This window comes from Oncorhynchus mykiss, chromosome 8, assembly GCF_057628025.1.
Source record: "Oncorhynchus mykiss isolate SJ-2025 chromosome 8, ASM5762802v1, whole genome shotgun sequence".
In the NCBI taxonomy this organism is placed as follows: Eukaryota; Metazoa; Chordata; class Actinopteri; order Salmoniformes; family Salmonidae; genus Oncorhynchus; species Oncorhynchus mykiss.
In genome coordinates, this window is record NC_143029.1 from 85,187,501 (window position 1) to 85,213,527 (window position 26,027).

The 26,027-nt window shown below is 44.3% G+C and overlaps 1 protein-coding gene across 3 annotated transcripts in view; it reads right to left on the reverse strand.

The window, feature by feature from the left end:
• LOC110530783 (unconventional myosin-IXb) overlaps window positions 1-23,134 on the reverse strand; it is an 85,216-nt gene extending 62,082 nt beyond the window's left edge. The window contains exons 1-3 of one of the 3 annotated variants that reach the window (XM_090182861.1): window positions 23,034-23,127; window positions 22,791-22,912; window positions 21,399-22,259 (exon numbers count right to left, since the gene is read on the reverse strand). In XM_090182861.1, coding sequence (XP_090038987.1) covers window positions 21,399-22,211 — 813 coding nt within the window. In that variant the 5' untranslated portion in view covers window positions 22,212-22,259; window positions 22,791-22,912; window positions 23,034-23,127. Of the gene's footprint in view, window positions 1-21,398; window positions 22,260-22,790 lie in introns of all 3 variants that reach the window. The other 2 variants (XM_090182862.1, XM_090182863.1) reach the window with 2 other exon arrangements.
• Between the last annotated feature and the right edge of the window lie 2,893 nt (window positions 23,135-26,027).

Here is a 26,027-nt window from a genome sequence, read left to right on the forward strand (position 1 = left end):
CCAATTCCCATCATGCATCAGCCAATGAGAACAAGCCAATTCACATCCTGTTCAATTATCAATCACAAGGCCTGAAATACCAGTTCTAAGAAAAAAGGATCCATCCAAAACCACTCATTCCTATAATTTAGTGTTACATAAAAAATGTTAGAACAACAACAAATGTTTAATTATGTCGTTATAATAAAGTTGTTAGCAACATGTGAAAATGGTGGAAATCTGTTGCAGCTCAAGTCGACTACAAAACCCACAATGCAATGCTCTATGGGCTTCCTGGCTAGCGAGCTACACACAATAATACTAAAGTCAACATCAGTAATATGAAGTAGCTAGAAAGCTGTAAAAATCGCCTAAACAAACTATCAGGAGTCTACAATCTCACCATTCGATGTGCCTCACAGAGTGGGGTCTGACATTTACAACGGTTACCATGCAATGCACCCTGGACTGAAGAGGCAGACAAATAAGAGAAATGTGTTAGACCCTCTGTTAACTTAAAAAAAACATTTCTTGAGGTAGGAATATATAAACAAAATATGTTTATATGGAGAAGACAACCTCCAGCTTTATGACTTGGCCAGTATTGAAATCTGACATGATCATTTTTCTGCCTTCTAAAAGCCGTATTCCTATTAACTTCCAATGTAGTGAGAGCGGCGTTTTCGCAATGCTACTGTCACGAGCTGGCTCAAAGCCCGTAACAAAAAGGGAGACAACGTGGCGATAAGTAACAAAATATATATTTATTAAATAAAGTAAACTAAGTACAATATACAATGGTGTGTGTGTAATCAGTAGTGTAAGTGAGTGTTTTGGCATGCATGAATGTGAGAATGCAGGGTGTTGAAAAGGTGCCAAAGCAAACAACCAAAAGGCCACCAAGAAACACAAACAAAATCTGTAGAGGTGTCTGCATGGAGAGAGTCTCCTCCATGAATGGGGAAGTGGTGTATTTATCCTGGGACACACCGGGCCCAGGTGTTTCCCATGTAGCTGACGAACCTCCCAACTCCGCCCACCGGCATCCTAATAAGGAAACAAGAACAAAGAGAGAATACGGCAGACAGAGTGGGAGGGTCGTCGCACAACGTCATACCGGACTCATTTCTTCCTGCTGGAACGGCAATAGCTCAGATACACATAACATGAACGGCACTAGCTCAGATACACATAACATGAACGGCACTAGCTCAGATACACATAACATGAACGGCACTAGCTCAGATACACATAACATGAACGGCAATAGCTCAGATACACATAACATGAACGGCACTAGCTCAGATACACATAACATGAACGGCACTAGCTCAGATACACACAACATGAACGGCACTAGCTCAGATACACATAACATGAACGGCACTAGCTCAGATACACATAACATGAACGGCACTAGCTCAGATACACATAACATGAACTGCACTAGCTCAGATACACATAACATGAACTGCACTAGCTCAGATACACATAACATGAACTGACCCTGGGAAGAAAAGAAAAAAAAAAAATATATATATATACACAGTGCCTTGCGAAAGTATTCGGCCCCCTTGAACTTTGCAACCTTTTGCCACATTTCAGGCTTCAAACATAAAGATATAAAACTGTATTTTTTTGTGAAGAATCAACAACAAGTGGGACACAATCATGAAGTGGAACGACATTTATTGGATATTTCAAACTTTTTTAACAAATCAAAAACTGAAAAATTGGGCGTGCAAAATTATTCAGCCCCCTTAAGTTAATACTTTGTAGCGCCACCTTTTGCTGCGATTACAGCTGTAAGTCGCTTGGGGTATGTCTCTATCAGTTTTGCACATCGAGAGACTGAAATTTTTTCCCATTCCTCCTTGCAAAACAGCTCGAGCTCAGTGAGGTTGGATGGAGAGCATTTGTGAACAGCAGTTTTCAGTTCTTTCCACAGATTCTCGATTGGATTCAGGTCTGGACTTTGACTTGGCCATTCTAACACCTGGATATGTTTATTTTTGAACCATTCCATTGTAGATTTTGCTTTATGTTTTGGATCATTGTCTTGTTGGAAGACAAATCTCCGTCCCAGTCTCAGGTCTTTTGCAGACTCCATCAGGTTTTCTTCCAGAATGGTCCTGTATTTGGCTCCATCCATCTTCCCATCAATTGTAACCATCTTCCCTGTCCCTGCTGAAGAAAAGCAGGCCCAAACCATGATGCTGCCACCACCATGTTTGACAGTGGGGATGGTGTGTTCAGCTGTGTTGCTTTTACGTTTTGCATTGTTGCCAAAAAGTTCAATTTTGGTTTCATCTGACCAGAGCACCTTCTTCCACATGTTTGGTGTGTCTCCCAGGTGGCTTGTGGCAAACTTTAAACAACACTTTTTATGGATATCTTTAAGAAATGGCTTTCTTGCCACTCTTCCACAAAGGCCAGATTTGTGCAATATACGACTGATTGTTGTCCTATGGACAGAGTCTCCCACCTCAGCTGTAGATCCAGAGTGATCATGGGCCTCTTGGCTGCATCTCTGATCAGTCTTCTCCTTGTATGAGCTGAAAGTTTAGAGGGACGGCCAGGTCTTGGTAGATTTGCAGTGGTCTGATACTCCTTCCATTGCAATATTGTCGCTTGCACAGTGCTCCTTGGGATGTTTAAAGCTTGGGAAATCTTTTTGTATCCAAATCCGGCTTTAAACTTCTTCACAACAGTATCTCGGAACTGCCTAGTGTGTTCCTTGTTCTTCATGATGCTCTCTGCGCTTTTAACGGACCTCTGAGACTATCACAGTGCAGGTGCATTTATACGGAGACTTGATTACACACAGGTGGATTGTATTTATCATCATTAGTCATTTAGGTCAACATTGGATCATTCAGAGATCCTCACTGAACTTCTGGAGAGAGTTTGCTGCACTGAAAGTAAAGGGGCTGAATAATTTTGCACGCCCAATTTTTCAGTTTTTGATTTGTTAAAAAAGTTTGAAATATCCAATAAATGTCGTTCCACTTCATGATTGTGTCCCACTTGTTGTTGATTCTTCACAAAAAAATGCAGTTTTATATCTTTATGTTTGAAGCCTGAAATGTGGCAAAAGGTCGCAAAGTTCAAGGGGGCCGAATACTTTCGCAAGGCACTGTGTATATATATATATATATATATAAATAAAAAATTGAATAAAAAAAAAAATCGGTAGAACATCGATCAGAGATGCACAAAAACAATATAAAAAGCAAACATTCAAAATGGGTGAATCTTTACTTTATTATACGTATTCTCCTAGCACACACTTCAGTTCTCCAACTGGCGGCCTGCGGTCTGAATTCGGCATGCGGGTGATATTATTTGGCGAACACTTTTTTTTTATTGGCGGACATAAAAGACTGTAAAAACACCAGAAAATCAGCTCCAAGTGATTTACATGTTGGAAATCTGTTCCAAAGTAGTCCCATGCATATTAGGAGAGATGTATATGTTCGTATACAAAGTTTGAAAGAAAGAGCTCCGTCATTTCAAACCTAAGTCCTCTAGCTTCACAATGAGATAGGGTGCAGGCCAGGCAGCAGGCTGTTAGTGGAGTCTGCCCCTGGCACAGTCAGTGTAGATAGCTCAGTTTTCCCCCCATTGAGACCATGTCTGTGCCTCGATCTAGGTTGGGAAAAACTAAACATGTTGGTGTTCGCCTTAGCAATCTCTGTGGAAGAGATTGTGATAATATCTCACATATTGCAAAATAGGGTTATTTAATGTTAGAACCCTCACTTCCAAGGAAGTCAATGAACAAATCACTGATCATAATCTTGATGTGATTGGACTGAAACATGGTGTATGTCACGACTTCCGCCGAAGTTGGCTCCCCTGCCTGTTCGGGCGGTGCTCGGCGGTCGTGGTCACCGTCCTACTAGCCACTACCGATCCCTTTTTTTGTTTGTCTGTTGGTTTTGTCTTATTAGTTTCACCTGTGTGTATTCTGGTTTAATTAGCGTCCTTATATATAGTAGGTTGTCCCGCCCTTGTTTTGTGCGGGATTGTTTTTGTTACTCTGTTGTATGGTGGTTTTTTCGTGTATGTATCCTCCGGACTATTTTGGTCCTGTGTTTTGGGCTGGTAAATTGTATGTGCCCTGTGTGTTGGCGTGACTGTTTTGTGCGCCGGAGAATAAATTGACACTCTACTGAACCCTGCTCTCTGCGCCTGATTCCACCCACCACTCCTAGTATCTCGTGACAGTGTAAGCCTGATGAATTTACTGAGGTATAAGTATGCCTCTCCTCCAGATGTGTACAAACTCAGTATGCAGTCCAACCTGCCTCACAACCAAAGACCACGTGTAACCATGCCAGCCCAGGACCTCTACATCCGGCTTCTTCACCTGCGGGATCGTCTGAGACCAGCCACCCAGACAGCTGTTGAAACAGAGAACACTTTCTGCCTATAATAAAGCCCTTTTGTGGGGAAAAATATATTGTGACTGGCTGGGTCCTGGCTCCCCAGTGAATGGGCCTGTCTCCCCAGTGAATGAATGGGCCTGTCTCCCCAGTGAATGGGCCTGGCTCCCCAGTGAATGGGCCTGGCTCCCCAGTGGATGGGCCTGGCTCCCCAGTGGATGGGCCTATGCCCACCCAGGCTCACCCATGTGAAATCCATAGATTAGGGCATCATGAATATTTATATTGACTGATTTCCTTACAGTATATATTCACTGTAACAGTACTGTAACTGTATATATACTGTATATATACTGTAACTCAGAAATTGTTGCAAGTTGTGTTTATATTTTTGTTCAGTATACATAAACTCAGCAAAAAAAAGAAACGTCCTCTCACTGTCAACTGTGTTTATTTTCAGCAAACTTAACATGTGTAAATATTTGTATGACCATAACAAGATTCAACAACTGAGACATAAACTGAACAAGTTCCACAGACATGTGACAAACAGAAATTGAATAATGTGTCCCTGAACAAAGGGGGGGGGGGGGGGGGGGGGGGGGTCAAAATCAAAAGTAACAGTCAGTATCTGGTGTGGCCACCTGTCTTGCACAGAACGAGCAGTATGGCTGGTGGCATTGTCATGCTGGAGGGTCATGTCAGGATGAGCCTGCAGGAAGGGTACCACATGAGGGAGGAGGATGTCTTCCCTGTAATGCACAGAGTTGAGATTACCTGCAATGACAACAAGCTCAGTCCGATGATGCTGTGACACATGGCCCCAGACCATGACGGACCCTCCACCTCCAAATTGATCCCGCTCCAGAGTACAGGCCTCGGTGGAACGCTCATTCCATCGACAATAAACGTGAATCCGACCATCACCCCTGGTGAGACAAAACCGCAACTCGTCAGTGAAGAGCACTTTTTGCCAGTCTTGTCTGGTCCAGCGACGGTGGGTTTGTGCCCATAGGCGACAATGTTGCCAGTGATGTCTGGTGAGGACCTGCCTTACAACAGGCCTACAAGCCCTCAGTCCAGCATCTCTCAGCCTATTTTTAATAGTCTGAGCACTGGAGGGATTGTGCATTCCTGGTGTGTGAATCTAAGTGTGCGTTCTCTAATTCTCTCCTTCTCTCTTTCTCTCTCTCGGAGGACCTGAGCCCTAGGACCATGCCCCAGGACTACCTGACATGATGACTCCTTGCTGTCCCCAGTCCACCTGGCTGTGCTGCTGCTCCAGTTTCAACTGTTCTGCCTTATTATTATTCGACCATGCTGATCATTTATGAACATTTGAACATCTTGGCCATGTTCTGTTATAATCTCCACCCGGCACAGCCAGAAGAGGACTGGCCATCCCACATATGCTCTCTCTAATTCTCTCTTTCTTTCTCTCTCTCGGAGGACCTGAGCCCTAGGACCATGCCCCAGGAATACCTGACATGATGACTCCTTGCTGTCCCCAGTCCACCTGACTGTGCTGCTGCTCCAGTTTCAACTATTCTGCCTTATTATTATTCGACCATGCTGGTCATTTATGAACATTTGAACATCTTGACCATGTTTTGTTATAATCTCCACCCGGCACAGCCAGAAGAGGACTGGCCACCCCACATAGCCTGGTTCCTCTCTAGGTTTCTTCCTAGGTTTTGGCCTTTCTAGGGAGTTTTTCCTAGCCACCGTGCTTCTTCACCTGCATTGCTTGCTGTTTGGGGTTTTAGGCTGGGTTTCTGTACAGCACTTTGAGATATCAGCTGATGTACGAAGGGCTATATAAAATAAATTTGATTGATTGATTGAGTGTAACTCGGGCAGTTGTTGTGCCATCCTGTACCTGTCCCGCAGGTGTGATGTTCTGATGTACCAATCCTGTGTAGGTGTTGGTACACGTGGTCTGCCACTGCAAGGACGATCAGCTGTCTGTCCCGTCTCCCTGTAGCGCTGTCTTAGGCGTCTCACAGTTCAGACATTGCAATTTATTTCCCTGGCCACATCTGCAGTACTCATGCTTCCTTGCAGCATGCCTAAGGCACGTTTACGCAGATGAGCAGGGACCCTGGGCATCTTTCTTTTGGTGTTTTTCAGAGTCAGTAGAAAGGCCTCTTTAGTGTCCTAAGTTTTCATAACTGTGACCTTAAATGCCTACCGTCTGTAAACTGTTAGTGTCTTAGCGCTCGTTCCACAGGTGCATGTAGATTAAATGTTTATAGTTCATTGAACAAGCATGGGAAACAGTGTTAAAAACCTTTACAATGAAGAGCTATGAAGTTATTTGGATTTTTACAAATTATCTTTGAAAAGAGGGACATTTGTAAGTCCCTTCTGGGAGTTTGTAAGTCCCTTCTGGGAATATACTACTTCCATATACCCTGTACTGTTACAGGCTTTGGTTTTTCCATTTATATTGCGAGGTTGGACATTAGGTGCACTGATTGGTGTAACTTCATTAGAAAGTATGTGTTACACCTGTGCTGGCTTGTCATCTCGTTAGTCGGAAGGCATTTCACCTGTGCTGGCTTGTCATCTCGTTAGTTGGAAGGCATTTCACCTGTGCTGGCTTGTCATCTCGTTAGTCGGAAGGCATTTCACCTGTGCTGGCTTGTCATCTCGTTAGTTGGAAGGCATTTCACCTGTGCTGGTATTACGTTCCCCAGCAAGGAACCAAAACAAAAGAGGAAACTAACAAAGAGTTACTAACTACAACCAAATCAAAACAGGTGGGGTTTTAGGAGGGGTTCTGAAAGACACTCTTGGGGGTGTCCACTGAAAGTTGACTAGCAATAACAACTAGGCTGCAGTCCAAACACTTAAAAAAGACACACCCTATCCCCTCAAATGAAGTAGACATATCATGACTTCTGACGAGTATACACTTGCAGGGCGAGGGAGGACAGAATTACTTGTAAACGGACTGCTCGGAAATTCGTCACTCGTTCATCCCGTGATGATTGTTTTCAGCCACTGGTAGCTTGTGGGTGCTTTATATGCACTACTGTCAATTATGATTGCATGTCTACTTATTAACTACACAATTATTAATATAGGCCTACTGTATGATAGCTAGCAAATTAATTAGCTAACTAACATTAGCCTGCCTAGCTGGAACTTAACTAACATTAGCTTGCCTAGCTGGAACTTAACTAGCATTAGCCTGCCTAGCTGGAACTTATGAAGTAAAATGTTTTATTTTTTACAATTTCCAGAAGATAACCAAACAAAAACATCACATTTATGAGACGTGTTTGTGCCGTCATGTGCATTAGTAGCACAATTTCTAACCTTTTTACATTTGTTTTTACTTACACTTGTATGTTGACTTCTCCCTTGTTTTAAAGTTTTGGTGGATTTTTCTTAAGAGGATGTACAATCGTCACAAGTTGAATTATGGGGAGTTTCAGGCCCCGGAGTGAACATAATTGTACACGCGCAAACTCGTCTAAAAAGGGTCTTATGTTGAAAACTTCCCTTGCTTGGCTAGTCATTTGGACCGCCCTCCAAGATGGCGGCGGGGATTCCCCTAAGGGCATAAGGCGAGGGTAAGTGTGTCTTTTATGAGATTGAATTGCAGCCTGGGACTTAAGGACACCCACCATGAGCGCACACAAAATATGCCCAAAAAAGAGGCAAACCAAATTTAAAAGACAGGAAGCAAACCAAAAGGTGGAGTAAACAAAAACAGGGAAGAACATATATTTTTTTATTTCTTTAACAAAAAACATGCTTTATCAAATAGTGCGCCCCAACTAAAGGTGTTAACCTTCCACATCAAGACAACTGGAACACTGGGCCAACCACTCTTAAATAGCACTTGGGCCAGCACAGGTGAAACACCTTCTGACTAATGAGTTGGCAATCAGCAGAGGTGTAACACCTACTGTCTAACAGGGTGACGCCCAACCTCAAAATATAAATGGAAAAAACAAATTCTGTAGCAGTACCTTGAACTAACCATGTGCTTGAATGCACCCACTGTTTGACAGTCAAATTTCCATCACGAGGCGAACAGATAACCCCCTTCAATAAACAAGGAAATACAACATAATCCTGATCGACATCTATGATTAGAAGAGTAACATTTCCTGATCGACATCTATGATTAGAAGAGTAACATTTCCTGGGCGATCCACAAGGTTTTGCGCTCACAAATCAATTGCCGCAATTCAACCACAAACTCTCATTCATGATACTTTCTCTATAGTGCAGTAAACAGCATGCTATCTTCTCCTCTCCATAGTGCAGTAAAAAGCATGTTATCTTCATCTTTCAAATTTTTCAAACACAAATTCTACTTTCCACCAATAAATGTGGCAGAGAGCCAAATAGATCAAGAGAGAAATAAGAGACAGAGAGAGGGGGTGAGCGTGTGTGAGAGAGAGAGAGAGCGTGCATGAGAGAGAGAGCGTGCGAGAGAGAGCGTGCGAGAGAGCGTGCGAGAGAGAGCGTGCGAGAGAGAGCAGGTGAGCGTGTGTGAGAGAGAGAGAGAGGGTGTGCGTGTGTGTGAGGGAGAGAGAGAGAGGGTGAGCGTGTGGGAGAGAGAGAGAGGGTGTGCGTGTGTGAGAGAGAGAGGGTGTGCGTGTGTGAGAGAGAGAGGGTGTGCGTGTGTGTGAGAGAGAGAGAGGGTGTGCGTGTGTGAGGGAGAGAGAGGGTGAGCGTGTGTGAGGGACAGAGAGAGGGAGAGCGTGTGTGAGGGACAGAGAGAGGGAGAACGTGTGTGAGGGACAGAGAGAGGGAGAACGTGTGTGAGGGACAGAGAGAGGGAGAACGTGTGTGAGGGAGAGAGAGAGATTAAGTGAGATTAAACAGCTCCTCCAATAGATCTGTACTAAACACACACACACACCTATTGTACTAGAATTTACTTGTTCAATGAATAGGAATATTTATATATATATATATATATATATATATATATAAACAGAAAGAATGTTAGCTGTTATCCTGTTTATCTCTTAACAACTTATTAGTTAGTAGTTACTGTATTTCTGACTGCTATTCTTTCTTTTTGCAACATGAAATCACTATCAGGGCCTAAACCCTAAACTCTTCAACCTTTGGACTGAAGAGTTTAGCACTGGAGTTCAACACACATCTTAAAGATGTTGACGTCATCATTCTGCAGGAGACATGGTGTAAGGTTGACATTGTCACTCACTGTCCCACAGGTAATTATGCCATCACAGAAACACAGCTCTGTCAATAGAGGCAGAGACTCTGGAGGACTGATCATTTGGTACAAATCCGAACTACAACATCTAATTGATCCCCTCAAAATTGGCAAATATCACATTTGGTTAAAACTGAAAAAATTACTTGTATTGGCAGAAAAAGATGTGGTCCTTTGGGCGATATATATCCCCCCTCCGAATCCCCATATTACTCAGAGGAGATCATCCCCCCCTCAGAATCCCCATATTACTCAGAGGAGATCATCCCCCCCTCAGAATCCCCATATTACTCAGAGGAGATATCCCCCCCTCCGAATCCCCATATTACTCAGAGGAGATATCCCCCCCTCAGAATCCCCATATTACTCAGAGGAGATATCCCCCCCCCCCTCAGAATCTCCATATTACTCAGAGGAGATCATCCCCCCCCCCCTCAGAATCCCCATATTACTCAGAGGAGATCATCCCCCCCTCCGAATCCCCATATTACTCAGAGGAGATATCCCCCCTCAGAATCCCCATATTACTCAGAGGAGATATCCCCCCCCCCCCCTCAGAATCCCCATATTACTCAGAGGAGATATCCCCCCCCCCCTCAGAATCTCCATATTACTCAGAGGAGATCATCCCCCCCTCCGAATCCCCATATTACTCAGAGGAGATCATCCCCCCCTCAGAATCTCCATATTACTCAGAGGAGATCTCCCCCCCCCCTCAGAATCCCCATATTACTCAGAGGAGATATCCCCCCCCCCCCTCAGAATCCCCATATTACTCAGAGGAGATCATCCCCCCCTCCGAATCCCCATATTACTCAGAGGAGATATCCCCCCCCCCCTCAGAATCCCCATATTACTCAGAGGAGATCATCCCCCCTCAGAATCCCCATATTACTCAGAGGAGATATCCCCCCCCCCCTCAGAATCCCCATATTACTCAGAGGAGATATCCCCCCCCCCCTCAGAATCCCCATATTACTCAGAGGAGATATCCCCCCCCCCCTCAGAATCCCCATATTACTCAGAGGAGATATCCCCCCCCCCCTCAGAATCCCCATATTACTCAGAGGAGATCATCCCCCCCCCCCCCCTCAGAATCTCCATATTACTCAGAGGAGATCATCCCCCCCTCCGAATCCCCATATTACTCAGAGGAGATATCCCCCCCCCTCAGAATCCCCATATTACTCAGAGGAGATCTCTCCCCCCCCCCCCCTCAGAATCCCCATATTACTCAGAGGAGATCTCCCCCCCCCCCCCTCAGAATCCCCATATTACTCAGAGGAGATATCCCCCCCCCCCCTCAGAATCCCCATATTACTCAGAGGAGATATCCCCCCCCCCCCTCAGAATCCCCATATTACTCAGAGGAGATTTCCCCCCCCCCCCCCCTCAGAATCTCCATATTACTCAGAGGAGATCTCCCCCCCCCCCTCAGAATCCCCATATTACTCAGAGGAGATCATCCCCCCCTCCGAATCTCCATATTACTCAGAGGAGATCTCCCCCCCCCCCTCAGAATCCCCATATTACTCAGAGGAGATATCCCCCCCCCCCCCCTCAGAATCCCCATATTACTCAGAGGAGATCATCCCCCCCCTCCGAATCTCCATATTACTCAGAGGAGATCTCCCCCCCCCCCCCCCCCCCCCCCTCAGAATCTCCATATTACTCAGAGGAGATTCCCCCCCCCCCCCTCAGAATCTCCATATTACTCAGAGGAGATCTTCCCCACCCTTGAGGAAGAGACGTGCCATTTCCAGGCCCAGGGAAATGTGCTCATCTGTGGAGACACAAACGCACGCACAGGAACACTACCTGATCTAACGACCACACAAGGGGAAGCTGTACAACATCAGACATTCACACAGATGGGCCCAAAACAGCACAGAAGAAAACCAGAAAGCAACCAGTAACCAAAATATCCAAACAGTCTTAGATAACTTTCTGGAGACCACATTCACTCACAGTGAAGAAGGCATCAATCTGGCAGTACAAAACATCAACTATATATTCAGGCAAACGGCAAAAGATACACAATTGAAATTGATTTAAAAATAATAATAATAAAAGACCACAGATGACAACTGGTTTGATGCAGATGGTAAAATTATAAGGAAAAAACTTAGAACACTATCCAACCAAAAGCACAGATACCCAAATAATGGTGAATTACTGTGAGACTTTAAATCTCTATAAACGTAACACTCAGAACCAAAAAAGCACAGTACAACAGCATGCAGCTGACACTAATTGAGGAGTCCATAAACACACAACTTCTGTCAAAATTGGAAAAAACAAAAAAAAAACAAGAGGAATTAGCGATACAAAATGGTGACATATGGACAACCCCTTTTAAAACATTCTACAACACTGTTCAAATTGACACAAACGCAGAACAACGCCACATTCATGAGCAGTTCAATGGGTTAGGAAAAGCTATAAAAGGACAATCAAAATCCACTGCACTCCCCAATTACTGACCAGGAGCTCAATAAGAAACTAAACTATTACTGACCAGGAGCTCAATAAGAAACTAAACTATTACTGACCAGGAGCTCAATAAGAAACTAAACTATTACTGACCAGGAGCTCAATAAGAAACTAAACTATTACTGACCAGGAGCTCAATAAGAAACTAAACTATTACTGACCAGGAGCTCAATAAGAAACTAAACTATTACTGACCAGGAGCTCAATAAGAAACTAAACTATTACTGACCAGGAGCTCAATAAGAAACTAAACTATTACTGACCAGGAGCTCAATAAGAACCTAAACTATTACTGACCAGGAGCTCAATAAGAAACTAAACTATTACTGACCAGGAGCTCAATAAGAAACTAAACTATTACTGACCAGGAGCTCAATAAGAAACTAAACTATTACTGACCAGGAGCTCAATAAGAAACCTCAGGCTCTCAAATTTAAAAAGGCATGTGGACCTGATGGCATCCTAAATGAGATGCTCAAATTCACTAGTGCAAAATTTCAATTGGCTATATTAAAACTGTTTAATTTGATCCTGAGTGTAGGTTAATTCCCTGACATCTGGAACCCCAATCTTTAAGAACAGAGACAAATTTGACCCTAACAATTCCAGAGGCTGTGAACAGTAACATGGGGAAGGTTTTCTGTAGTATTATAAAATGTAAGAGTTCTAATCTTCCTTAATAAACACAATGTCTTGAGTAAAAGCCAAGTTGGATTTATACCAAAACATCTCACAACTGATCATATTTACACCCTACACACCCTGATAGATAAACATGTCCACCAAAATATACACTTGCTTTATCAACTTCCAAAAAGTATTTGATTCTAGTTGGCATACAGGACTGCTCTACAAAGTTATTGAAAGTGGTGTAGGGGGTAAAACATATGACATAATTAAATCAATGTATACTGGCAATACGTGCAGCATTAAAATTGGTAAGAAAATAACAGAATTCTTTAACCAGGTGCGGGGCCTTCGCCAGGGTTGCAATCTGAACCCTGCACACTTCAATATTTACATTAATGAATTGGCCACTATTCTAGATAAATCCTCAGCCCCTGGTGTTAGTCTCCACAATTCAGAGGTTAAATGCCTACTCTTCGCAGATGACCTATGCCTGCTGTCACCCACAGCACATGGCCTACAGCAGAGCCTGGACCTGCTAGAGCAGTACTGCCAGACCTGGGCCCTGGTAGTAAACCCCCACAGCACATGGCCTACAGCAGAGCCTGGACCTGCTAGAGCAGTACTGTCAGACCTGGGCCCTGGCAGTAAACCCCCACAGCACATGGCCTACAGCAGAGCCTGGACCTGCTAGAGCAGTACTGCCAGACCTGGGCCCTGGCAGTAAACCCCCACAGCACATGGCCTACAGCAGAGCCTGGACCTGCTAGAGCAGTACTACCAGACCTGGGCCCTGGCAGTAAACCCCCACAGCACATGGCCTACAGCAGAGCCTGGACCTGCTAGAGCAGTACTGCCAGACCTGGGCCCTGGCAGTAAACCCCCACAGCACATGGCCTACAGCAGAGCCTGGACCTGCTAGAGCAGTACTGCCAGACCTGGGCCCTGGCAGTAAACCCCCACAGCACATGGCCTACAGCAGAGCCTGGACCTGCTAGAGCAGTACTGCCAGACCTGGGCCCTGGCAGTAAACCCCAAAAATACTAAAATAATGATTTTCTAGAGAAGATCCAGATCTCAGGGAATTAGACCAAAGTTCTCAATTGGTACAAAATATATAGAGTACTGTACACACTACAATTACTTAGGTTTAAAAATAAGGTCAACTGGACACCTTAATGAGGCAGTGAATGAGCTGAGAGAGAAAGCACGCAGGGCATTCTACACCATTAAAAAGCTAATTCAAATTGAAATACCTATTAAAATTTGGCTAAAACTAATTGAATATGTCATTGAACCAATTGCACTTTATGGCAGCGAGGTGTGGGATCCACTTGCAAAACAAGATTTCATCAAATGGGACAAACACCCCATTGAAACCCTGCATGCAGAGTTCTGTAAGATTCTCCTACATGTCCAGAGGAAAACTACAAACAACATATGCAGGGCAGAATTAGGCCAATATCCACTAATAATAAAAACTCTAAAAAGAAAAATTAAGTTTTGGAAACATCTAAAATACAGTGACCCCCTCTCATATCATTACCAAGCCCTGCAATGGCAAGAGCTGAGAAAAGAAAAGAGTCCCCTCATCCAGCTGGTCCTGGGGCTGACTTCACAAACCTGTTCTACTAACACACTGAAGCCTCAGTCCCCTCATCCAGCTGGTCCTGGGGCTGAGTTCACAAACCTGTTCTACTAACACACTGAAGCCTCAGTCCCCTCATCCAGCTGGTCCTGGGGCTGAGTTCACAAACCTGTTCTACTAACACACTGAAGCCTCAGTCCCCTCATCCAGCTGGTCCTGGGGCTGAGTTCACAAACCTGTTCTACTAACATACTGAAGCCTCAGTCCCCTCATCCAGCTGGTCCTGGGGCTGACTTCACAAACCTGTTCTACTAACACACTGAAGCCTCAGTCCCCTCATCCAGCTGGTCCTGGGGCTGAGTTCACAAACCTGTTCTACTAACATACTGAAGCCTCAGTCCCCTCATCCAGCTGGTCCTGGGGCTGACTTCACAAACCTGTTCTACTAACACACTGAAGCCTCAGTCCCCTCATCCAGCTGGTCCTGGGGCTGAGTTCACAAATCTGTTCTACTAACACACTGAAGCCTCAGTCCCCTCATCCAGCTGGTCCTGGGGCTGAGTTCACAAACCTGTTCTACTAACATACTGAAGCCTCAGTCCCCTCATCCAGATGGTCCTGGGGCTGAGTTCACAAACATGTTCTACTAACATACTGAAGCCTCAGTCCCCTCATTCAGCTGGTCCTGGGGCTGAGTTCACAAACCTGTTCTACTAACACACTGAAGCCTCAGTCCCCTCATCCAGCTGGTCCTGGGGCTGACTTCACAAACCTGTTCTACTAACACACTGAAGCCTCAGGACCCTCATCCAGCTGGTCCTGGGGCTGAGTTCACAAACCTGTTCTACTAACATACTGAAGCCTCAGTCCCCTCATCCAGCTGGTCCTGGGGCTGACTTCACAAACCTGTTCTACTAACACACTGAAGCCTCAGGACCCTCATCCAGCTGGTCCTGGGGCTGAGTTCACAAACCTGTTCTACTAACACACTGAAGCCTCAGGACCCTCATCCAGCTGGTCCTGGGGCTGAGTTCACAAACCTGTTCTACTAACACACTGAAGCCTCAGGACCCTCATCCAGCTGGTCCTGGGGCTGAGTTCACAAACCTGTTCTACTAACATACTGAAGCCTCAGTCCCCTCATCCAGCTGGTCCTGGGGCTGAGTTCACAAACCTGTTCTACTAACATACTGAAGCCTCAGTCCCCTCATCCAGCTGGTCCTGGGGCTGAGTTCACAAACCTGTTCTACTAACATACTGAAGCCTCAGTCCCCTCATCCAGATGGTCCTGGGGCTGAGTTCACAAACATGTTCTACTAACATACTGAAGCCTCAGTCCCCTCATCCAGCTGGTCCTGGGGCTGAGTTCACAAACATGTTCTACTAACACACTGAAGCCTCAGTCCCCTCATCCAGCTGGTCCTGGGGCTGAGTTCACAAACATGTTCTACTAACATACTGAAGCCTCAGTCCCCTCATCCAGCTGGTCCTGGGGCTGAGTTCACTAACCTGTTCTACTAACACACTGAAGCCTCAGGACCAGAACATCCAATCAATCAGTATAAACCAAATTACAACAGAGTCAAAACAAAACTATATTGCTTATTGCGAAACACAAACACAAGCACAAAGCAAAATGCAGTGCTATCTGGCCCTAAATCGACTGTACACCATGGCTAAATATTTGACCATGGTTACTGATCAAAACCTTAGAAAAACCTTGACAAAGTACAGGCTCAGCGAGCACAGCCTTGCCATTGAGAAGGGTAGACACAGGAAAACCTGGCTCCCTGTAGAGGAAAGGCTGTGCAACCATTGCACAACAGCAGAACCTGAGACAGAGCTGCATTTCCTGACAAAATGTCAAAAATATAAAACAATTAGAGAGTGTCATTTCCCCAAGTTTGAAACCCTTATTCAAGGTTTCAAAGACCTCTCTGATGAGGACAGGCTACCCGTCCTGTTGGGGGAGGACGCAGAGAGCTGTGGGTTGGCAGTGCACTACATTGCTGCCTGACATAAGATGAGGGACAGTGTCTGACAGACCAATCAACCTGCACATGTCCTCTACTGTATGCTCATTGTTATTGTTGAATGTATGGTTACTGTTGTCCCGTTGATTTTTATTTTTTATATTGTAAATATCCAAAGTCAGCTTTGGCAATATGTACATTGTTACGTCATGCCAATAAAGCAACTTGAACTGAATTGAGAGAGGGTGAGCGTGTATGAGAGAGAGAGAGAGAGAGAGACAGAGAGAGAGACGGGGAGAGAGATAGAGAGAGGGTGAACGAGGTGAGAGAGAGAGAGAGACAGGGTGAACGTGTGTGAGAGAGAGAGAGAGAGAGAGAGAGGGTGAACGAGGTGAGAGAGAGAGACAGGGTGAACGTTTGTGAGTGAGAGAGAGCGAGAGAGAGAGAGAGACACAGAGAGACAGAGACAGAGAGAGAGTGAGCGTGTGTGTGTGAGAGAGAGTGAGCGTGTGTGTGAGAGAGAGAGAGAGACAGGGTGAACGTGTGTGAGAGAGAGAGAGACAGAGACAGAGAGAGACAGAGAGACAGGGTGAATGTGTGTGAGAGAGAGAGAAACAGAGACAGAGAGAGACAGAGAGACAGGGTGAATGTGTGTGAGAGAGAGAGAAACAGAGACAGAGACAGAGAGAGAGTGAGCGTGTGTGTGTGAGAGAGAGTGAGCGTGTGTGTGAGAGAGAGAGAGAGACAGGGTGAACGTGTGTGAGAGAGAGAGAAACAGAGACAGAGAGAGACAGAGAGACAGGGTGAATGTGTGTGTGAGAGAGAGAGAGAGAGAGAGAGAGTGTAATTAGAGAGAGTTGTTGTATATATGGTAAGCAGGAATTGTCAGGCAGGCGTAAAAGCGTCGCCTTGTTAACATCAACAAGCCATTTCCCTTGAAAACCAGAACATCTTGTCTCTGCCCAGTCCAGCAACCAGATGTTCCTGTTTCCAGGGGAAACAGCTTTTGGATGTTAGCAAGGCGACGCTCCATCTCAACTCCTCCACAATTACTGGATTGGTTGAACAGTGCAGAAGAGGCCTACGTCTCCTAACCATGTGAAGAGTGTAGTTTTTTGCTCTCAGAGAGATGGGGGGAGTCTAGTTCTCCGCCATCATAGCGTTACCTCTCATCATGGGGAGTCCATCAGGACACCAGAGGTTCGTCCAAAACACTGCAGAGAATCTAGTACTGTTTTCAAAAAAACGTCTTAAGAGTAGGATTTCTGATCTAGGATCTGTTTAGCCTTTTAGATCATAATGAATAAGATTACATGGGACAGGGGGCGGGGCCTGATCCTAGATCAGCACTTCATGAATACGGTACAGATGTCAGAGCAATGAGAAAATGGTAAAAGTGTTTAATATCAGTTGTTTTAATCAACAGTCATCATCATTAATGAGTGGGCATTGTGCATACAGTGATCCAGTGTCATGTGATTATGGATAATGTAATGCAACTGGCTAATTAGACTCGGAGAGAGTAGAGACAAAAAAGGCACCAACTGAAAACATTAAACAGTACCGAGGTTCCTGTAGTAACTACCTCGTGTGCTGCTGACTTCCTGAAGGTACACAGGATATAGCATCGTACGTGTCCTTTAGTAAAGAAGTAATTAAAAACTTGATATAGTCTAGGCTCCCCGTTATTCCCGAGCACTGTGAGAAGTGGGTGGCAGGTGGTTAGAGTGTAGAGGCGGCAGGTAGCCTAGTGGTTAGAGTGTAGAGGCGGCAGGTAGCCTAGTGGTTAGAGTGTAGAGGCGGCAGGTAGCCTAGTGGTTAGAGTGTCAAGGCGGCAGGGTAGCCTAGTGGTTAGAGCGTTGGACTAGTAACCGGAAGGTTGCAAGTTCAAATCCCCGAACTGACAAGGTAAAAATCTGTCGCTCTGCCCCTGAACAAGGCAGTTAACCCACCGTTCCTAGGCCGTCATTGTAAATAAGAATTTGTTCTTATTACCTGCCACATTACCTGCCACACCGGCAGTCATGAGTCACGTTAAATGAGCCTTGGATTTGCACAACTATCTCTGTAAGGTTACATCATATAGACAGTGGGTTAGGGTTGTTACGGTGACTGTATTACCTGCCACACCGGCAGTCATGAGTCACGTTAAATGAGCCTAGTTAAATAAAAAAGGTACAATTTTTTAAAAAAAATTAAAAAAACATCAAGCTAATGTGACCAACAATCAAGGATCTGCTTGGATTTGCACAACTATCTCTGTAAGGTTACATCATATAGACAGTGGGTTAGGGTTGTTACGGTGACTGTATTACCTGCCACACCGGCAGTCATGAGTCACAAAGGCAGTTAAACTCCATGTGACTGTTTAGTCACAGTAATTAGGCTTCTTCCAAGCTCTGATGCTGCTGATAGTTATTAGAAACCCACCAAAATTGCTAACTGCCTGGTACTCAGCACTCTATTGTCCCTGTCATCACTGACATCAATACAAATGTAACGGAACATGTAAATCAAGCACTTCATGAGAGCCCATGAGCTCATGTTGCACAACATTTCTATTGGCTACGCAATTATGGGAGAAAACAGAGTGATGGCCTCTAATAAAAAGAGGATCCCGTCAGCTTTCAATAGACTAGGCCCACTATATGCATTTATCATCTCTCCTAATATTAAGCACATTGCTTATATTTATAACAGGTGTATAGCCTACCTGGCTGGCATGAAAATTAACCACGGGGGAAAGCGCCCTCCATGCGCTATTTAAGTGCATAGATTCCATGTAGCCTACTACCAGGCTATATTACATGGATTTATTCAACTTTTCTTTTTAAATGGCTTGTAGGTTGTGTGGAAGCCAGGCGATGCTAAATGTGTTTATGTTAATGAATGGTCAATTAGTGTGAGACCGACAGTTATTTGCTTGACAATCTCCGGCTGACTAAATTTCGTGACCGCTACAGTGGTCAGTAGTTTCACTGCATGTTGTTGTTCACACTGTCCTCTCAGTTACACCGGAGGGAAATTCACTTCACACAACGTACTAATTTACAACTATTTCCTGTGTCCTTTCCTTCTCACGGCACTTAATTAATACTCTGAAAAATACTCTCGCAAATAATCAGAGACCTTCCCTTGTCCTGCAGCTATGCAAGCCTCAGCGTCTGGCATTGACTGCCAACGGAGAATGAACGTCACATAACGACTGAGAGAGCGAGGGCGAGACAGAGAGAGACAGAGACACAGAGAGAGAGAGAAAACAGAGGACTGTTGTTTGGGTAAGAAACAGGAAAAAACCCTGAGAAAAACCTGTTGGGCCTGTTCACAGAGATAAAAGAAAGAATCTAGGGATCACAATGCACCTTGGGTAAGGGCGGGAACAGAGTGCTTCTTGGGAAGGAGTGGGGTGGGGTAGGACACAAGCATTTGCACTTGGTATTCCTCCACACCAGATGGAATGCAGGTTTGGCAGAGAATGTTTTGCTTCCTAACCCTGACAGCTGTATAGAAAACAGTCTCAAAAGGCACTCTATCAAAAAAAGTAGTGCACTACTTAGGGACTAGGGTGGCGTTTGAGACGTAGTCGTAGTGTTTTTGTCTAGCTTTTCATTGACACATCCAACTGCAAATAAATAAATCCGAGGCCACACGTTTGGGTGCAAACAGTAGCTCTTCGTTCATGTGTGTATATGGCTTCCTCCTTCCTGCCTGCTCTAGAGTGGCCTGGTTTACCACATAGCAGCTGAGTTCTCATCTGAAAGTCTTTCACCCAAAGATAATCTCAAACTACTGCAGGTCTGGCCAGGGTCTCTTCTCTGGAGTCGAGATCAGTTACACTTCTCATTATGAAGTCTTATACTGCTTTATTAACATTCATAGCGCCTTATAGATGCGGTCATCGAGCATTATGAAACTATAAAAGTGTATCTTTATAAAGAAACTATATAAACATTTTTTTTAAAGATTGTCAGACTTACTATCTCCTCGAAAAAAAACAACAACATTCAACCCAGTAACCATGACAACCGCTCTAACATGGCTACTAGAGATAATATTCAGTCTTTCCAGGAGGCACCAGCACCACAACAGGAAGTGAGGCGAAGAGATTTAAGCAACAACTAACAAAAAAGTCCACACATCAAACAAATGTTTTTTTTTTTTTTACTTTAGTGCCGTAGCCTATAGCGGTCTACTCCCCCGCACAGCGAGCGTATTAACTGCTCCTGCATCAAAGGCCAGTTGGAAAGAGGAGGAGATGTAGAATGTTTAATAGACAGACTAAGCACTGTATAAGTGAGCAAAAACAACGGCGTATAATCATTAGTAAACGCTCCCGCTATTAGGGAAGGATTATCATTAGTAAACGCTCCCGCTATTAGGGAAGGATTATCATTAGTAAACACTCCCGCTATTAGGGAAGGATTATTATTAGTAAACACTCCCGCTATTAGGGAAGGATTATCATTAGTAAACACTCCCGCTATTAGGGAAGGATTATCATTAGTAAACACTCCCGCTATTAGGGAAGGATTATCATTAGTAAACACTCCCGCTATTAGGGAAGGATTATCATTAGTAAACGCTCCCGCTATTAGGGAAGGATTATCATTAGTAAACACTCCCGCTATTAGGGAAGGATTATCATTAGTAAACACTCCCGCTATTAGGGAAGGATTATCATTAGTAAACACTCCCGCTATTAGGGAAGGATTATCATTAGTAAACACTCCCGCTATTAGGGAAGGATTATCATTAGTAAACACTCCCGCTATTAGGGAAGGATTATCATTAGTAAACGCTCCCACTATTAGGGAAGGATTATCATTAGGAAACACTCCCGCTATTAGGGAAGGATTATCATTAGTAAACACTCCCGCTATTAGGGAAGGATTATCATTAGTAAACGCTCCCGCTATTAGGGAAGGATTATCATTAGTAAACACTCCCGCTATTAGGGAAGGATTATCATTAGTAAACACTCCCGCTATTAGGGAAGGATTATCATTAGTAAACGCTCCCGCTATTAGGGAAGGATTATCATTAGGGAAGGATTATCGGCTTTTGACAGTTATTTTATTTTCATGACGATCTTCATGCATAACCGTCAGTTACACACACACTCTCTCTCTATATCCTCTTACCTCCAGGACAGGCCCTGCTCCTAATATGGTCCTCTCCACCCCGCTGCTGTAGCCCTTCTGGCTCAACGCCGTCAGACAGTGAATCAGGAAGTTGGCGCTCTGGGTCTTCCCTGATCCGCTCTCCCCTGATATCACCACACACTGGTTCTCCTGCTTCTTCAGCATGGTGTGGAACGCCACGTCCGCCACTGCAAAGATGTGAGGGCTCAGTTTTCCCAGTGGCTGGTCGTTGTACATTTTGACATACTTCGGGTTATAGATGGGTAGGAACTTGAAGGGGTTAATGGCGACCAGGATGCCGCTGGCGTACGTGTAGATGTTGTGTTTGTAGAAGCGCTGGCGCAATGCGGCCAGGATAGTGTCCTCGGTCAGGGTGGAGAGGCTGCACAAGTCATCATATTCCTCTGATGAAGATACCTCACTACCGCCAGTCCCTGACCCCAGATCCCCTCCACTTCCTTGGGCTTGCAGGATGAAGTAGTACCCCTCCTCCTGTGGATGCTGGTTCCGGGCAGCTGGGGGCCACAGCAACACCCTGTCCACGGGAATCTCAGAGTGCCCTAGCGTCCTCTCAGCCCCTCCATCCTGCCTGACCTCCAAGAGGGCGTAGTGTCGGGTCATGTCCAGGCCCAGCGTGGCCCCTGCGTTCTGGATAACCGTAGCGGCCGTGGCCCGAGGGCTGACCTGGAGGGTACAACATGCAGCTGTGTCCTGGGGCAGACGCGGGTAGATCTGGAGGAAGACGGTCTGCCGTTGCTGTAATTGATCCATGTCCAAGCTGGTTGTTCTCGTCACACCGTCAGACACACTCATCCTGCTGGCTGACACTGGCACTGCCCTCCTCCAATCAGCATGCAACCACTGAGCAGGCGAGAGCGAGAGAGACGAATGAGGGGGGAAAAGGGAAAAAGAGAGAGAGAGAGACATAGACAGACAGAGATAAACATTACACTTTCTACAATCGTAGCTTTTACAAAACATAAAATAATAACATAAAAAGGTTATGTGAATATGACTTTTTATTATATTTCTGCTGACATATACACATTTATGCGACACATTTTCTAACTCTATTCAGGGTTTTATAAAGGTGCAGAGGCTTAACAGGAGAATGTGTCTAGAGAAGAGAAAGGGAAAGTTGACACTCAGTTACAAATTAACCCAGTTCCCAAGAGAAGCGAGTGCGTACTAGTCTTGTCTCAGCCTGTAAAAACAGGTGGGAAAAAATGCCAAATTCTTCTGTTTCACCTCCCCAATAAATAAACTTCAGTATTCTCACAGAGCTCACAACTTTCACACGAGCTCCCTAAAGCCCATTCCCTACATAATATGTCAACCAAGCACATTCAACACCTGTGATACAATAAATACTAATCAAATGCTATTCCTCACCTGACATTACGGTCCGGTCATTTCTATGCTCTACAGCTCTATAGTTGACAACAAGGAAGGCTTCTTTCCCACCAGGATTCCAAAACAAGTTGATTTAAAACAACTAATATTCACATACGCAACTGACAAGTAAAAAAAATATGTAAAATATCAACATAAAAGCAACAATAATTTATAGTTAGTTGGCAGCAACTCGACACTTGAGATTTAATACAATTTGAATGGTAATCGAAAATCTTGTACCGGTAGACAAGTTGTTCTCGTCCTTGTCGAATTGTAACTTCCTATATCTGCTGTCCACGCGCCGTCTTCTTACGGGGGCGTTCTCTGGCTTTCATGACAACTACGTAACTTGAAAACTTCGAGGTTTTTTTGCGTAGATCTAGCTACCTATTGGTTGATTCTATGAACGCATTTCAAGCAAATCTACGTCATTTACACGATAAAAGACATTAGCAGAAACATTAGCATTAACATTTTTTTCATACCACACAAACCGCCAAATGCCGGCTACTAGTGTGCAACTCGCTATTAAGGTAGGATGCAATTTCAGAAATGTATTTATTTTCGTATTCATAATCATTTTTCTCCATGTGGAACTCTGTGTTGTCTGTTCACACTGCTATGCTTTATCTTGGCCAGGCCGCAGTTGTGAATGAGAACTTGTTCTCAACTAGCCTACCTGGTTAAATAAAGGTGAAATAAAAAAAATAAAAATAAATGTTTTATCCTTATTGTTTTTGCATATCATTGTTATTATTGTAACCTATTTATTAATCTAAACCAGTTATTTAAATATGCAAAACGTGTTTTATATAATTCTGTTGAGAAATTTGAGTTGGCTAAATGAAGTTCGATCTGTATTTTTAAGCGTGTTCTCTGTATTTGTTTTAAGAGAGGTTATAAGTAGGCCTTTTGTCAAATGAATATCCTTAGTCTATTGCTGTAATTTGTTGGGTACGATAGGAACTATCTTTTCTTGGTAACTGCTGCAATACAGTGCATTCGGAAAGTATTCAGACCCCTTCCCTTTTTGTCACATTACAGCCTTATTCTAAAATGGATTAAATAACAACAACAAATCCTTATCAATCTACACACAATACCCCATAATGACAAAGTGAGAAAACAGGTTTTTAGAAATGTTTGCAGTTGTGTTACAAATAAAAACTGAAATACCTTATTTACATAAGTATTCAGACCCTTTACAATGAGACTCGGAATTGAGCTCAGGTGCATCCTGTTTCCAATGATCATCCTTGAGATGTTTCTACAACTTGATTGGAGTTCACCTTTGGTCAGTTCAATTGATTGGACATGATTTGGTAAGCCACACACCTCTATATAATGTCCCACAGTTGACAAAGCATGTCAGAGCAAAAACCACAGATCTGGGAAAGGGTACCAAAAAATTCCTGCAGCATTGAAGATCCCCAAGAACACAGCAGCCTCCATCATTCTGAAGTGGAAGAAGTTTAAAACCACCAAGACTCTTCCTACAGTTGTCCGCCCGGCCAAATTGAGTAATCAGGGGAGAAGGGCCATGGTCAGGGAGATGGCCAAGAACTCGATTGTCACATTGACAGAGCTCCAGACTTCCTCTGTGGGGATGGGAGAACCTTCCAGAAGGACAACCATCTCTGCAGCACTCCACCAATCAGGCCTTTATGGTAGAGTGGCCAAACAGTTGCCCCTCCTCAGTAAAAGGCACATGACAGCCCTCTTGGAGTTTGCCAAAATGAAGAAGATAAAGCATAGGCTACTCACTGGTGATGGCCGATATGCTCGTGCCGATATATCAAGATAAGCTACTTCAAAAAACAAATTGTCTGCACAGTTATTTTCAGGTCTCCAGAGATGTTTGATCAGGTTTAAGTCTTGGCTCTGGCTGGGCCACTCAAGGACATTCAGATCCTGAGAGCTCTGGAGCAAGTTTTCATCAAGGGTCTCTCTGTACTTTGCTCCGTTCATCTTTCCCTCGATCCCGACTAGTCTCCCAGTCCCTGCAGCTGAAAAACATCCCCACAGCATGATGCTGCCACCACAATGCTTCACAGGTTGGGGTGGTGCCAGGTTTCCTTCAGATGTGACTCTTGGCATTCAGGCCAAAGAGTTCAATCTTGGTGTCATCAGACCAGAGACTCTTGTTTATCATGGTCTAAGAGTCCTTTAGGCACCTTTTTGCAAACTCCAAGCTGGCTGTAAATAAGATATTTCTGTTTTTTTTTTCCATAAATTTTCAAAAATGTCTTAATCTGTTTTCATTTTGCCATTTTGGGGTAAAGATAAGGTACTTTGAAAAAAAAGTGCAGTTCGTTCAGAATCACTCAAAAGCTGTCCATACCCCTCTACAGAAATCACTAGACTGTTTCCAGCAGTCCATACACCTCTACAGAAATCACTAGACTGTTTCCAGCAGTCCATACACCTCTACAGAAATCACTAGACTGTTTCCAGCAGACCATACACCTCTACAGAAATCACTAGACTGTTTCCAGCAGACCATACACCTCTACATAAATCACTAGACTGTTTCCAGCAGACCATACACCTCTACAGAAATCACTAGACTGTTTCCAGCAGACCATACACCTCTACAGAAATCACTAGACTGTTTCCAGCAGACCATACACCTCTACAGAAATCACTAGACTGTTTCCAGCAGACCATACACCTCTACAGAAATCACTAGACTGTTTCCAGCAGACCATACACCTCTACAGAAATCACTAGACTGTTTCCAGCAGACCATACACCTCTACAGAAATCACTAGACTGTTTCCAGCAGACCATACACCTCTACAGAAATCACTAGACTGTTTCCAGCAGTCCATACACCTCTACAGAAATCACTAGACTGTTTCCAGCAGACCATACACCTCTACAGAAATCACTAGACTGTTTCCAGCAGACCATACACCTCTACAGAAATCACTAGACTGTTTCCAGCAGACCATACACCTCTACAGAAATCACTAGACTGTTTCCAGCAGACCATACACCTCTACAGAAATCACTAGACTGTTTCCAGCAGACCATACACCTCTACAGAAATAACTAGACTGTTTCCAGCAGACCATACACCTCTACAGAAATAACTAGACTGTTTCCAGCAGACCATACACCTCTACAGAAATAACTAGACTGTTTCCAGCAGACCATACACCTCTACAGAAATCACTAGACTGTTTCCAGCAGTCCATACACCTCTACAGAAATCACTAGACTGTTTCCAGC